This window comes from Cannabis sativa, chromosome 4 (genome assembly GCF_029168945.1).
Source record: "Cannabis sativa cultivar Pink pepper isolate KNU-18-1 chromosome 4, ASM2916894v1, whole genome shotgun sequence".
NCBI classification, from domain to species: Eukaryota; Viridiplantae; Streptophyta; class Magnoliopsida; order Rosales; family Cannabaceae; genus Cannabis; species Cannabis sativa.
The window spans coordinates 45120174-45135696 of record NC_083604.1 but is presented as its reverse complement, the minus strand read 5'-3'; the positions used below and the strand labels follow the sequence as shown (position 1 = coordinate 45135696).

The 15523-nt window shown below is 36.2% G+C and overlaps 1 protein-coding gene across 1 annotated transcript; it reads left to right on the top strand.

The window, feature by feature from the left end:
- Positions 1-12162: 12162 nt before the first annotated feature.
- Positions 12163-15016, top strand: LOC115714890 (actin-7). The gene is made up of 5 exons (XM_030643649.2): positions 12163-12523; positions 13197-13269; positions 13405-13798; positions 13884-14497; positions 14637-15016. The coding sequence occupies exons 2-5, from the start codon at positions 13210-13212 to the stop codon at positions 14700-14702; spliced, it is 1134 nt and encodes a 377-aa protein (XP_030499509.1). The 5' UTR covers positions 12163-12523; positions 13197-13209; the 3' UTR covers positions 14703-15016.
- The last annotated feature ends 507 nt before the right edge of the window (positions 15017-15523 follow it).

Below are 15523 nucleotides of genomic sequence, written 5' to 3'. Positions count from 1 at the left end.
TCGTGCCAACCGATTTTAGTAAGAAAGAGAAATACCTAGATGGGTTGAATGCAAAGATTGGACACGACTTAATGATTACTACTGATGACACAACCACCTATAATGATATGGTGGATAGGCACTAGGAGCTGAGGGTGTAGTGGAGTGCACCCTAGAATCTCGAGGGACTATGATTATTGGCGGGGCTCCTACTCCTCCTACTGCATCTAGCGGCTCAAGTCAGAACAAGAGGTTCCGAGGGAACCAGGGTCGAGGCAATCATCAGGGTAGCTCTGAAACCCGATACACTTACCCAGAGTGCCCCATCTGTAAAAAGCACCATCTTAGGGAATGTAAAGGGCAGTGGTGCTTTCAGTGCGGTATGCCAGGGAATTACAAAAGGGATTGTCCCCAACTCAAGACTGAAGCACCGAGGACTACAGTGAAACCCACTCCATCAAGGGTGTTCGCCATAACTCAGGTTGATGCAGAAGCCAGCCCTTCAGTGGTAACAGGTCAGCTCTCAGTCAACAACTCTTATTTCTCTGTGTTGTTCGACTCTGGGGCCACTCATTCCTATATGGCAGCAAGAATTTTTAGTAAATTGGATAGACCGCATGATAGTTATGAAACAGGGTTTAGAACCATACTGCCTCCCGGAGAGTTAGTCATCTCCAAAAGGTGGATTAGGTCTATGTCGATCAGAATTGAGGATAGGGAGTTGAGTGTTGATTTAATAGAAATGAATTTAGCGGATTCTGATATTATAATGGGGATGGATTTCTTATCCAAGTATTTATCCAGTATTGATTGTAAGAGGAAGATGGTGATCTTCCAACCAGAAGGCGAACCGTTTGTTTTTTTCGAATCAGTTCGGGGATCTCGGATCCCGGTAATTTTAGTACTAACAGCCAGGGCATTGTTACGAGAGGGATGTCTAGGATTTTTAGCCGTGGTATTGGATACCACTCGGCCTGACTCTGTTCGACCAGAAGACATTAAGGTGGTTCGGGATTTTCTAGATGTTTTTCCTGATGAACTTCTGGGTTTGCCACCTTAGCGGGAAATTGATTTCATTATTGACTTGGCATCTGGAGCATAACCGGTTTCTAAGGCCCCTTACAGAATGGCTCCAACAAAACTTAAAGAATTGAAAAATCAACTCCAGGGGTTGCTTGACATAGGATTTTCGTGGCCTAGTGTGTCATCCTGGGGAGCTCTGGTATTATTTATTAAGAAGAAAGATGGGTCTTTACGTATGTCCATTGACTATCGGGAATTGAATAAACAAACAATCAAGAATAAATATCCTTTACCTAGGATTGATGATCTTTTTGATCAACTTCAGGGGAAGACGGTCTTTTCAAAGATTGATCTCCGACCGGGCTATCATCAGTTGAGAATTCGAGAGGAGGACATTCCAAAGACAGCTTTCTGCACTAGGTATGGACATTATGAATTTCTGGTTATGTCTTTTGGACTAACCAATGCTCTCGCAGCTTTCATGGATCTGATGATTAGGGTATTCAAGGAATTTCTCAATATTTGTGTTATTGTATTTATTGACGACATCCTTGTGTACTCTCAATCAAAAGAGGAGCATGAGCAACATCTCCAGATGGTTCTGCAACGACTTCGAGAACATAAGTTATATGCCGAATTCAAGAAGTGCGAATTTCGGCTATCTCAGGTGTCTTTCCTTGGGCACATTGTTAGCAAAGACGAGATCAAGGTGGATCCAAGAAAGATAGAATCCGTTAGGGATTGGCCGAGACCGAAAATAGTGACAGAAAATAGAAGCTTCTTGGGTCTGGCTGGTTATTATCATCGGTTCGTAGAAGCGTTTTCTAAAATTTCTACACCTTTAACCGAGCTTACCAAAAAGAATCAACATTTTGTATGGATGGATAAGTGTGAAGTAAGTTTTCAAGAGCTGAAACAAAGGTTAATCACATCTCCAATGTTAACCCTACCTTCTGATAAGGAGAAGTTCGTGGTGTATTGTGATGCATCCAAACAAGGTCTGGGTGTGTACTCATGCAGGCCGATCAGGTTATTGTCTATGCCTCCCGTTAGTTGAAAGATTATGAACAGCGGTACCCAACTCATGACCTAGAACTTGCCGCAGTAGTGTTTACTTTGAAGATATGGCGACATTATCTCTACGGAGAGAGATATGAAATTTATACTGACCATAAAAGTCTCAAATATTTCTTTACTCAAAAAGATTTGAATATGAGACAGAGGCGTTGGTTAGAGTTGGTTAAGGATTATGATTTTGAGATCCTTTACCATCCTGGGAAAGCCAATGTAGTAGTTGATGCCCAGAGCAGGAAGGGTCCCGAGCAAGTAACTAATATGGTTCAGATTTCACCTCAATTAGCAGAGGACAAGGTCAGATCCAGCATCGAGTTTGTTGTAGGAAAACTTCATAACTTGACGCTGCAATCTGATCTGTTAGAACGAATTAAAGCTGCTCAGCTAACTGATCCAGAGTTAGTAAAGATCAGAGAAGAGGTTACAACTGGTCAAGCCAGAGATTTTACACTGTCGGATAGTGGGATGCTGTTATTCAAGACCAGGGTTTGTGTTCCAAGTAGTACGGAACTTAAAAATGAAATTCTTGAAGAGGCTCATACCACTCCATATTTCCTGCATCCCAGCACCACCAAGATGTATCAAGATCTTAAACCCTACTTCTGGTGGAATGGAATGAAGAAGAATGTGGTGGAATTTGTATCGCAATGCCTAACCTACCAACAGATTAAGGCTGAACATCAGAGACTGGCAGGGTTGTTGCAGCCTTTAACACTACCTGAGTGGAAGTGGGAAGATATCACGATGGACTTTGTGGTTGGATTACCTAGAACCACGGGTTTGTTTGATTCTATTTGGGTGGTAGTAGACTGTTTCACGAAGTCTGCACATTTTCTACCTGTTAAAACAACATTTTTAGTGGATCAGTATGCGGACTTGTATGTTAAAGAGATAGTAAGATTGCATGGTGTACCAAAGTTCATAGTCTCGGATAGAGATCCGAAGTTTACCTCTAAATTCTGGCAAAGTTTGCAACGGGCTATGGGTACCAAACTAAAATTCAGTACAACTTTCCATCCTCAGACTGATGGACAGTCCGAAGGACAATACAGATACTAAAAGATATATTACGAGCCTGTGTTATGGATTTCGAGGGCTCCTGGAGTAGGTACCTACCATTGATAGATTTCTCGTAGAATAACAGTTATCAAAGTACAATAGGGATGGCTCCCTATGAACTGTTATATGGCAGAAAGTGTAGATTTCCCATTCATTGGGATGAAACTGGGGAGAAGAAATACTTAGGTCCGGAATCAGTGCAACGGACTAATGAAGCAATTGAGAAGATTAAAGCCAGAATGCTTGCCTCTCAGAGTAGGAAAAAGAGTTATGCAGATCTGAAATGCAGAAATGTATAGTTTCAAGTAGGGGATCATGTGTTCTTACGAGTGTCTCCAATGAAAGGGATCAAGCGTTTCAGGAAAAGAGGCAAGTTATGCTTTACAGGACCTTTCGAGATTCTCGAAAAGGTTGGACAAGTGGCATATCAATTAGCTTTGCCTCCAACTCTTTCAGTAGTTCACAATGTATTCCATGTCTCTATGCTAAGGAAGTACGTTTCAGACCCTGCTCATGTACTTAGTTATGAAAATCTTGAGCTGCAACCGGATATGACATATGAGGAACAACCAATTCAGATCCTTGACAGAAAGGATAAGGTCCTTCGGAACAAGACCATAGTTTTGTTCAAAGTACTCTGGAGAAACAGCAAGGTGGAGGAAGCCACCTGGGAGTTAGAATCTTACATGAGAGCTCATTATCCAGAGTTGTTCAAGTTAGATTTAAAGGACGAAATCCTTTTAAGGAGGGATAATTGTAAAGACCGCTTAGCTCTAATTTGGAAATTAGTTGATAATTAGGGTTTAATTATGAAAATTTTTTATTGGTCTTGAATTATTTAATTATGATAATTTATTTGAATTTAGAATGTATTTTATATGTCATTCACGGAGTTTCATAATTTTGCATGTTTTGTGCCCGACAAAATTGGAACGCGGTGTTTGGCTATTAGAATCACATCCTAGTATTCTTAGTATAGTGGGGCAGTATAGTTAGACATTGGAAATGTCGGGAATAGTCAAGAATTTAGAGTTGACAAAAATACCCCTAAGTGACCTTTTATGACTTTTAGAGTGGAGGGGCAAAATGGTCTTTTAGCCCATTTGTATTTTGTCCTTAAGTGGACTTTGTTTTGGGTTAATAATCAGATTTTTAAATGATTTTTCAGCTGATAATAATAAATAAAACAAACCTTTTATTCATTTTTTTTTTGCAAAAATAGAAAAATATGAAAAAAGACTCTCTTTTTCCACTCTCTCTATTTCTCTCTCTCGAAATCCCTAGAACCAGCTAGGGTTTGGTGTGATTTTTTGCATTTCAAGCAAGGTACAACAAGGATTAAGTGGTCTTAGTCTCTAGGTAAGCTTTTGGTAACCTCCTCTTTAGTTTCTTGAAATGTAAGAAAATAGATTTTGCATGAATTTGAGTAGTTGAGTTCTGTAGCTGCTGTTAGTGTTTGATTTTGTTTTCAGAGGTTAAATTATGTTTAGATATGTTGAATTAAGCATGTTTTAGGGGTTGTTAGTAGGTTTAACCAAGTTTTGAGTTTTAGAACTCAAACTTGGAGCTTTAATGGTGAAATTTGATTCTGAGCTTGGATAATTGTTTTATTGCTTGGAATATGTTTGTTGGGGTATAATATGCAGGTCTGGAAGGTTTGGTAAGGTTTGGAATCGAATTGGTTAGGCTTTGAATTTTTTTGTATAACTGGTTTTTGCAGCTGGGATTCCCGAAAAAATTCAGGTTGTCGATTCGTGTTAGTTTCAGGTTTCTGGTTTGTTAATTCCCTGCTAGTTTAGGGTATTTCCATATTAAGTTGCTGTAGATAGGGTTTTGGTTTAAAACCTAAGTCCCGGTTATGATTTAGTGTGTCACTTATCCATGTTGTTATCGATGTGATTTAGGAGCATGTAATTCGCCGAGCCGTTGTTCCACTCAGGTTGGCCGGCACACTTGAATTCAGAATTGAGGTAAGATTAGAATAATGTCATGCATATGTTATTACATGTTTAGCATACATTTTTTTTTATGCCTGTTAGATTACACTGATAGCAGTAATAGTATACTTAGAGTTGTACTGATTACTGATAAATGTATGTTGGCTGAATACTAATCGATGTTGTCACATCAATATGGCTAGAGTATGACTAGCATATTGAGTATAGGCTGACATTATGGTCGATAGTTTTGTCGTATGAATTTTCTAGACTCAGTACCGTGTGGGACACGGGGATAGGGTTATGATCGGGTGTATGGGCGCCAGGTTATAACCCGGAGTATTAGTATGTTTTATGTTATGCTTTTCTTACTGAGTCTATCGACTCACAATGCTATTTTCATGTGTAGTAAGGGCAAGGCTAGAGTTGAGGAGCCATGAGAACGAGCAGGTGAAGATTGTACATGTCAAGGCAGTTAGACCTGGAGCGTACGATCTTTAGGACATCAAGGCTTTTGCTGAGTAGTCGTTAGGTGACAAAACTTTTGTATATGAATAGTAAAATTTTGTAAATGTATTTTGTAATGGGATTTCGAGATTTTATAAATATATTATTTTATGTTTTTAATTAAATAAGTAAATTTTAATTAATCACATTTTCATTAATCTCGTTGATTAGTAATGAGCTGCACAGTACGTTTAAAATCACGCTAACATGCATAAGTTAGTTAGGGTGATACAGTATGTGTTTGTTGTTTGTGATTGAGTTAGAGCTCAAACTTTTCTCTTCAATGGTGAATTATGTTTTAGAGGTTATTATCTATTTCTATTGCTTGAATTATGTTCGTTGTGACTTGTTTAGGTGGTTTGGAGAGTTTAGTTTGATTTGGGGAAAATTTAATTTTGTAGTGAAGTTTTTTAGGGTTTTTGCAGGAACTGGTTAATTGGTTCAAGCAAGCCTTGTAGAACCAGTTAACTGTTTCCCGAGGCAGAACCCTGACAATCAGTTTTCCATTTTAGAAATCTAGTTTAGCGGTTCTGGTAGTTCTAGAACCCTAGTTTTTCATGTTTTAGCAATACTTAAGGTAATGCCATGCTATCCATCGATAGGGAAACTTTTAGTTTTGATTTTAAGTCCCCAAAAAGTGATTTAGCATGTCACTTATCAGCTTTATGAATGTTGTGACTTAGGGGCCTGTATATCATCGAGGAGCAGTTCCACTCAGGTTCACCGACACACCTAAATTTGGGATCGAGGTAAGATTAGTATAATGATATGCATATGTCATTACATATTAGCGTGCAAGTTTATGAATGCCTGTTAGATAACATATTGAAATAGTAGTGTCAGTATACATAGATTTATATTGGATACCGATGAATGTATGTTTCGCGTAAGTACTGATTGACACTATCACATCGATTTGACTAAAATACCGAGTATAAGCTAATATTATGGTCAATAGTACTGTCGTATGAACGTTCTAGACTCAGTACACGTGGGACACGGGATAGGATTAGGATTGGGTGTATGAGCGCCTAGTCATAATCCGATTTAAGTTTATGATATGATTATGCTTTTCTTACTGAGTTTGTCGACTCGCAGTTATTGTTTACATGTGTAGGTAAGGGTAAAGCTAAGGCTGCATAGCAGTGAGTGCGAGTAGATGAAGATTGTACATATCAGGGCGGTTAGACCTAGAGTGTTCAATCTTCGGGACAGTAGGCTGTATTTTTATTAGTCGCTAGGCGACAACTTTTGTAACTAATATTTTGTAATATAATTGTAACATTTTTTAAATACAGGATCACAGTTTATGTAAAGTATATTTATTTTAACTAAAGGTTATTTAAGTAAATTTTTAATTAAACACGTTTTTCAACAAACTTGTTGATTAGCAACGAATGACATAGTTAGCTTTAAATCACAATAACACGCCTAAACTGGTAGGGTGTTACAGTTTTGTTCTCAAAGAAATTCGAATTCAGAAGATTGAAAATTTAAAATTGGGGAAAAGTGGTAAATGGTGTTTCTTGAGGGTATTTATACCTAAGGTGGCTATCCACGAGGAAAAGAATGAAAAATCCTAGATCGTATCTCCAAAAGTACAAGCACATCCAACGGCTCAAAAGTCCAGACATCAAGCGTGTCAAGCACTTAATGCACTCTGGAATCGAGGCACAAATTAAAGATGAAAATGCTTTTCTTAATTTCCGTGCCAATAACAAACACCCGCCAAAATAAAAGCTTTCTTAGAAAGTAACTCCTCAATAAACGTTCTCATCCACCAACAGATGATTCCACGTCTATTTTCCAATTCTGAAGACGGAAGTTCATCTTCCATGATCAGTTAGCACCTGTAAAGAAATAAAAAAATATTACTTTCAAACCTCCACATGTCCACTCATATGGATTGGGGCAAGCTTCCACAATACACAACATTCTGAAAGTTTGAGGGATAAATGTTATCCGTGTTTTTGGCAAGGGACACATGGACTCCACGTCAGCATCAAAAGCCCACAAGTGGGCCCAAAGAAGATAATTTGGGTCAAGCCTGAGTTAAACAGGTGCTTTTAGGAGGTACCTTAGCTCCATAATCAGATGAGCTTCCGCCAAGGACAGTCTGCATCCAGAAGTAGTTCTAGTACCGTGATCCCGGAGGGCTAAACAGCGTGTTCCTATAAGACTAGACTGGTTTCCCTTTTTATTCAAGCGCACCCTATAAGGAATTAACTCACCTCAAATCTCGTATAAAAATAAGACTAAAAAGAGAAACTACCTAAAATGGAGGTCAAACAATTAATGTCCACAATTAAAGGACACGATAATGACAGCTTAATTGTATCCTATCTGCCTAGTCAATAGATCAATCTATTCATGGGCTTCCTTACGAGAACAAACTAACTTTGTGTATTTTCATGTAAACTCCCCATTAGAGGGAAAATAGAAACTAATTATAATTCCTATAAATATTATAAAAACCCAACAATTCATTCAGATGAAAGGTTGAATTCTCTGACAACACTTGCTCAGGAAAAAATAAAGAACTTATATTCATTGTATTCTCAAAGACTTTTATAGCAAAAAATATATAATAATATTGACTCGTGGACTAAGGCTCGTTAACGTCCCAATCACATAAAAATCCAGCTTCTATATTATATTTCTTTCATTGAATTGTTTATTTTTTCAATTCTAATTGCTTATAATTTGTTTTCCAAAAATCTCAGTAAACAACAATAAAGTACCTAATATGGCTAAGAGGTAAAAAAATGAAGAAAAATATTCTTCCATCAAATGACCTATGGGTGCTAATTATAACCTCTTAGTCAACCTTCGTACCCAAATCACATGCTATAATATTTTTTTCATATCGATATTTGTTAGTTACAATATCATCTCTGTAAATTTTTGAATAGTTTACAATACCGAAAATAGAGTTCCTCATATTCTAGTTTAGGGTCGGCCCTGAAAATATATGGGCCCAAGACAAATTAAATTTTGGAGCCCTCAAAAATATATAAAAAAAAATATAAAAGAAGAGTGTTATGGGATTTGAATCCATGACCCTGGACATTATGCCATCCACATAAACCAACTAAACTATAAATATTTGTTGCTTATAATACACTTAAATTTTGCTTAATAAAAGCCTAATAATTTTTTTTTTATTATGGGCCCCCGGAAAGTGTGGGCCCTAGGCACGGGCCTAGCCCGCCTATGCCTAGGGCCGACCCTGAGTTTACCACATGTGTTCAAAAGATTTCAAAACTATTTTTGATATTATAAACTATTTGAATTTTTTCAAAAATTAACAGGCATAATGTTCTAAATATAACGAACACCGACATGAATTTTTTTTTTTTGAAAAATAATATTACAACTTGTGTTTTTAGGTACGAAGGTTAACTAAAATATTGTAATAGAAGGTCAACAGTAGCATTCCTCTATATCTAAAAGATTTAACTCATAAATAGTACTTAGCTAGATACACTTAGAGAAATACTATTTGAATTATAAATATTATATATATTTTTTATTTGTTTAATATATGTGTGATATTAGTATTATTATTTTTATTAAATTTTAAAATAAATAAATTATATCTTAATAAATTATTACATGAAAAATACAAATTGATACTTTATTTACAAAAATACATCTATAAGGTGTGGACAATATTTATACCTTTTGATGTACTTTTAATTACCAAAGTACCTCTTACACTATCACTTACACAATCAGACGGTGGTTGATAGGTGGTTGGCCGAAGGTTTCAATCAGATAAAGATTGTTGGGTTGTTGGCCGAAGGTTGCATCTGTTGGGCTTTGTGCCCTAAATAAAACTCTATTTCAATGTAATCTCTATTGTTTAATTATCAATAAAGAGACAGAAGTATTTTCATCACTTATTTTAATGTGTCATTTGGTTCATGTTGTCATTTATATGTTTATTTGATTTATAAATTTATCCAAACCCTTATCACATTAATATTCTTGTTTATTGTGTCGTTAGCACAGTGGAAAGTAATCAAGATTATGTGATTAAATATATATTCCTAGATTTATCAGTACACAAGGTTTTAACTGATATGATAATCTGCAACATAGTTTACTTACACCTTGGATAAGTGCTATGTCCTTTCCAGGGAATTGGTTAAAGTAAAGCTTGGGTTGGATGCATGGAGTATGCATTGGAAGGGACTGATATTGAACTTGGATCAGATATGATAAATTTACCGTAATATCTATTCAATTCAATATCACCTAGTTGATCCTAGATCAAATGATCTTAATCCTGATATGGTTAGGTTCGATCTCAAGAGTATTATACATGTTCTTTGATTTGTTAGTTAAGCCTACTTTTTGGTCAGGGTGATACGTACATTTTGGGAACATGGTAGTGCATTTGAGTGGGAGCGCTAATCATAGATATGGAATCTGTAATTTCTATCTGGATATAGAAGTGAAATGATGATTTCCTTCGAGCTAGGCTAAATAGAGATAAATGGTTGAGTACTCATTTCAGTGATTATGTTAGTTCACTAAAATATCATTTACAGGAGGCTAAGTGTTTTAAGGATAAAATACGTTGAAGGGTGTAATGGTAAAGTAATCCCTATACAATGTAAATCATCTATAGAGGATCATTGATTATTGGGATTATAACAATGGATAATTAATAGCGTATCTATATCGTGGAACATATAGAGCGTTCTATATAACTGAGATTGCAATTCCAAGTTCTATGGTGGATGCATAAGGAATTAATAAGTTAGTGAATTTACTTGGTAAATTCTAGATCTGCTTATTGGAAGCTAAGATATATAGGCCCATGGTCCCCATACTAGTTGAGATAATACTACTTGTAAACTCAGTTAATTGATTTTAATTAATCAATTATAATTCTAAAATTAGACTATGTCTAGTTTATGAATTTTCACTAAGCTAGGGCTTAATTGTGAAGAAAAGAGATTCTAGGGTTTATTTGTTAATTAAGAGACTTTGTTAAGTCTAATTAATAAATATATTAAATGATAATATTATTTAATAATTAATTTTTAGTTATTAAATAATTAGAATTGACATTCAAGTGGTTAAATTGAAAAAATGGTATTTTTGAGAAAATAAGATGAAAATTGAGAAAAATGGCAAAATTACAAAATGGGGCCCACAATCCTTGGTCGGCCACTTGGGAAGGGTTTTGCCACTTTATTTTTCCATTATTTTAATGCTAATTAAATTTAACCTAACCCTAAGTGGTTTCCTATAAATAGGTAGTGATGGATAAAGGGAAAAGATGATGCATCTCATTCCTTCAGTAAAAATGTGAGCCTGTTCTCCTATTCCGAAACCGAAACCCTATCTCTCTCTTCCTCTCTTCAAAACCAAAGCCACATAGTGAAAAGAGTGAGTGCCCACACACATCAAGTGGTACTCAATCATAGTGTGTAAGGCTGTGAAGAATCCAGTTTCAAGAGAAGGAGATTCGGACTCAGATCTTGGTGATACCCTGCTACAGAAAGGATACAAGGGTTAGAGATCTGAGTGGAAGGAGACATTATATTCTGCTGCAACCACTGTAAGGTTCCTGATACTTTATATGTGTTTATTTCATATCGTTTTAGAAGTTCATGTTTAGGATGTTAATAACATACTTGTTAGTAAATCTAGATCCTGGTAAAATAATTCCAACAGCATCAGACGAAGGTTTCAATCAGACGAAGGTTGTTGGGTGGTTGGTCGAAGGTTGCATAAGACGAATGTTTCAATCAGATGAAGGTTGTTAGGTGATTGGCCGAAAGTTGCATCAGACGAAGGTTTCAATCAGACGAAATAACTGTTAGTAAAATGTTTATACAAATATAATGTAACTATTATGAAACATTAAATGTCTCTTCATGATTTAATATGAACAAATTCAGCATTAGAAATTCGAAAAACAACGAAAATACACCAGGATAAATATTTTACTATAGTATTGATGTAATTTTTTTTGGATTGTACTTGAGTTGGATTGTTCGGGAACTTCAGTTCAACTTTTTGATGGATCTAAAAATTGAAGTCAGGACATTAGTTTTATGCAAATTATACTGGATTTCTAGTTAAATTTTAGTTTCGTAGTAATTTTTCTATATTTTTTTTTTCATGAATTCAAAACAGCTCATGTTTTGATTGATTCTGGTTGTCTTCTCAAGTGAAATCCCTAGAATTAATGGTGGTTCTCTCTCTGGTTGAAATTTTGTTTCGGTTGCGTTGTGTTACTGCGTGGTTTGGATCCTAAGTAGAAGGAGTATGTAAGTAGTATTTGTGTAATTTTTTTATTTGAACTGTATATTTATTTATTTGGTAAGTTAAAAATATTTTTTTTGTAATATTGTTATTTTTTTTTAATTAAAACTGAAAAAAATCCTAAGTAATTTATTTGAGCGAGGCTATTCTTTTCAAAAAAAAAAAAAAAAAAAAAAAAAAAAAAAAAACCAACTAAAGAGTTAACACCTGAAAAAAAAGAAAATGTAAGAAGCTCAGTGAATAAACGGTAACGATAAAATGAAAATGAAAAGGTCTAACTCACGACAAGAACATGGGTTGGGTTGAGTTGGAGGAAGAGAGAGAAGGGGCTGTCAGCCAACCAGGTCACCCTATCTTTACTCGTGGTGGAAATGATCCTCCTTTACTAATTCCTCTTCCTAATTCTTAAAATAAAATAATAATTTTATTATTTTCTATTTTCTTTTTAATTTAAATATTAATATAAATTTGGTGTAAATTTCATTTCATGTGCATTTCAATACCCAGCTATATAAAGAGCCAAATCTCTAACTCCTGCTCCTCCTTATTGTCGTCCATTTTCATCTCTGCCGACCGAGACTACCAGACCCGACCTCATCGCATTCTCTACAGCTGGTTCGCTTTCTCTTCGATTGTCTTTGCCATTCTCTTTTTCAAAGGTATCAAATAATCTAATTCCATCTTTTTCTTTTCATTTTTTTTTTCTTTTATTTTTGCTTTGAATTGTTTCGAATTCGATTTGTTCGATAGGTGAGTTCAATAGTTCGCTTAGTGTTCATTTCTGTGCTGATCTGTGTTTTGCACGATCAGTTTTTGAGCTAATTTCAATATGAAACCATGATCTGTGGCGTCTTTCAATGATGGATTTGTTGATTTTTGTTTTAGTTTATTTTGATAAATTTAGATCGGAGTCGTTTAGCTTGCTGATATGGCTCTCAATTTTCTGGATCTGCTGTATTTTTCACATTCTGCTTGTCTAAATCGATGCGATTTAAAGTTCGTGAGTTTTTTTGTTCTAGATCTAACTTTGGATTACAAGTAAACTGGGATTTCATTCGAATTTTCCCCCCTTTTTTTCTAGTTTTGGATTACAGAAGCTACGCAGTTTAATATGCACGGACATTACTATAATTAATCATAAGATAGTGACTGGAGTTGAGACTCTTTGGAATAGAAGTAAAAACATGGATCTTTATTATAAATTTATCGTTCTTTTCTTGTCTGTTGATGAGTTAGAGAATCACTTTTTTGCTGCACAACTCTAGGAAAGACTCAGATGAGTTGGACTGCTGCTGTTTTACAACAGTTTAACTGATAATATTTTTTATTTAGATTTATATAAAATATGGCCGACGCAGAGGACATTCAGCCCCTCGTTTGTGACAATGGTACTGGAATGGTGAAGGTTAGTATCTATTTCCCCTGCTTCTGCGAAATTAAACCACAAATGTTTGTTTTATTAATTTATATATTTGTTTTTCTGTTTATCAAATATTTTGCTTGGAAACATTGTTCTGATGTGTTATCTATAAATTTGCAGGCTGGGTTTGCTGGCGATGATGCGCCCAGGGCAGTCTTTCCTAGTATTGTTGGTCGTCCTAGACACACTGGTGTTATGGTTGGAATGGGACAGAAGGACGCATATGTAGGTGATGAAGCCCAGTCTAAAAGAGGTATCCTTACTTTGAAATATCCCATCGAGCATGGTATTGTTAGCAACTGGGATGATATGGAGAAAATTTGGCATCATACTTTCTACAATGAACTTCGTGTTGCCCCAGAAGAGCACCCAGTGCTTCTCACTGAGGCTCCTTTGAATCCTAAGGCTAACAGAGAAAAGATGACCCAGATCATGTTTGAGACATTCAACGTTCCAGCTATGTATGTGGCCATCCAGGCAGTTTTGTCCCTTTACGCTAGTGGACGTACAACTGGTTCGTATTTTATTCAATTACAGTAAGATTTGAAATTTCATTTAGTAATTGTATTAGAATAAACTGAGTTGGCTTTCTTTATCAGGTATCGTTCTGGATTCTGGTGATGGTGTGAGTCACACTGTGCCAATCTACGAAGGTTATGCCCTTCCCCATGCCATCCTTCGTCTTGACCTTGCTGGGCGTGATCTCACTGATTCTTTGATGAAGATTCTCACTGAGAGAGGATACATGTTCACCACCACTGCCGAACGGGAAATTGTCCGTGACATGAAGGAGAAGCTTGCTTATGTTGCCTTGGACTATGAGCAGGAACTCGAGACTGCCAAGAGCAGCTCCTCAGTTGAGAAGAACTACGAGTTGCCCGATGGCCAGATTATCACCATTGGAGCTGAGAGATTCCGATGCCCAGAAGTCCTCTTCCAACCATCCCTCATTGGAATGGAAGCTGCAGGAATTCACGAGACCACCTACAATTCCATCATGAAGTGTGATGTGGATATCAGAAAGGATCTCTACGGTAACATTGTTCTCAGTGGTGGTTCTACTATGTTCCCTGGTATTGCAGACAGGATGAGCAAGGAGATCACAGCTCTTGCACCAAGCAGCATGAAGATTAAGGTTGTGGCTCCACCGGAGAGAAAATACAGTGTCTGGATCGGAGGGTCCATTCTTGCATCCCTCAGCACCTTCCAGCAGGTGAGAACACATTGCATCGCATATTTATTTTTCTTCAACTAACTAACCGTCCTGTTTCTCAATTTTGTTTTCCAAATGTGCTATTGCACTGAGGTTTTGGGACTAAATATTGGGTTGTTTGGTTGTGATTATTATTCAGATGTGGATTTCCAAGGGAGAATACGATGAGTCAGGTCCATCCATTGTCCACAGGAAGTGCTTCTAAGTTGTAAGGGAAGTGCTTTGTTGGTGAGTTATTTTTACATTTAGTTGGCTTTTCGTGTCATGCGTCATGTGAACTCAGTTTGGTTGAAGTGGAGAAGTATTGAGGAATGGGGTCAATATTGAATTTACGCATATTGTATCTGCTGCTTTTGAGAGAGAAAGAGAGGCTTTTACATGGAATGGCCCTATGTGTATGTGGACTAGGCAGAGAGGAAAATTGGTTCAAATTTCTTCCTGGTCGCGCATCATCTATGGTTCAACCGTCTCTTTCAGTAGGATGTTGTAGTTGGGGAGTGATTGTGTTTTTTTTCCTCTTTTCTTTTCTTTTTTTTCTTTTCTACTTTAACGTTTTTTTTCCAAGGGAACATAAATGTTTTTTTCTGAACAATGAAAGCGAACACAATTGTTTTTTTTTTTTTTTTGAAAGCAATGAAATAAATTCATTGAAAAAATAATGTCACACAGGCTATAAAGGCTACAAGGACTAATCATCTCAAAGGAAATAAGGAGAATCTCTATCCAAACAAGTTAATCATTGGTCGACATGAATTAGGGATGCTTTTTGAAATTTTAAAAACAAACCTGCTAAATCTTTGAATAATAATCCTAGATCATTAAAATAAGTATTCTTTTTTGGAAAATTATTTACAATTTTATATATTTTTAAAGAAAAATCTTCATTAAAGTAAAATTGTACCAGAATGGGTAAGCTTTGCTGCAAGAGCTAGGAGATTCCCATTCCAAGGTACTAACTCCACAATTAAGTGTACTTGGCCAGGCTACAAAATTAAGTGTACTTGGCCAGGCTACAAGCAAGGGGAT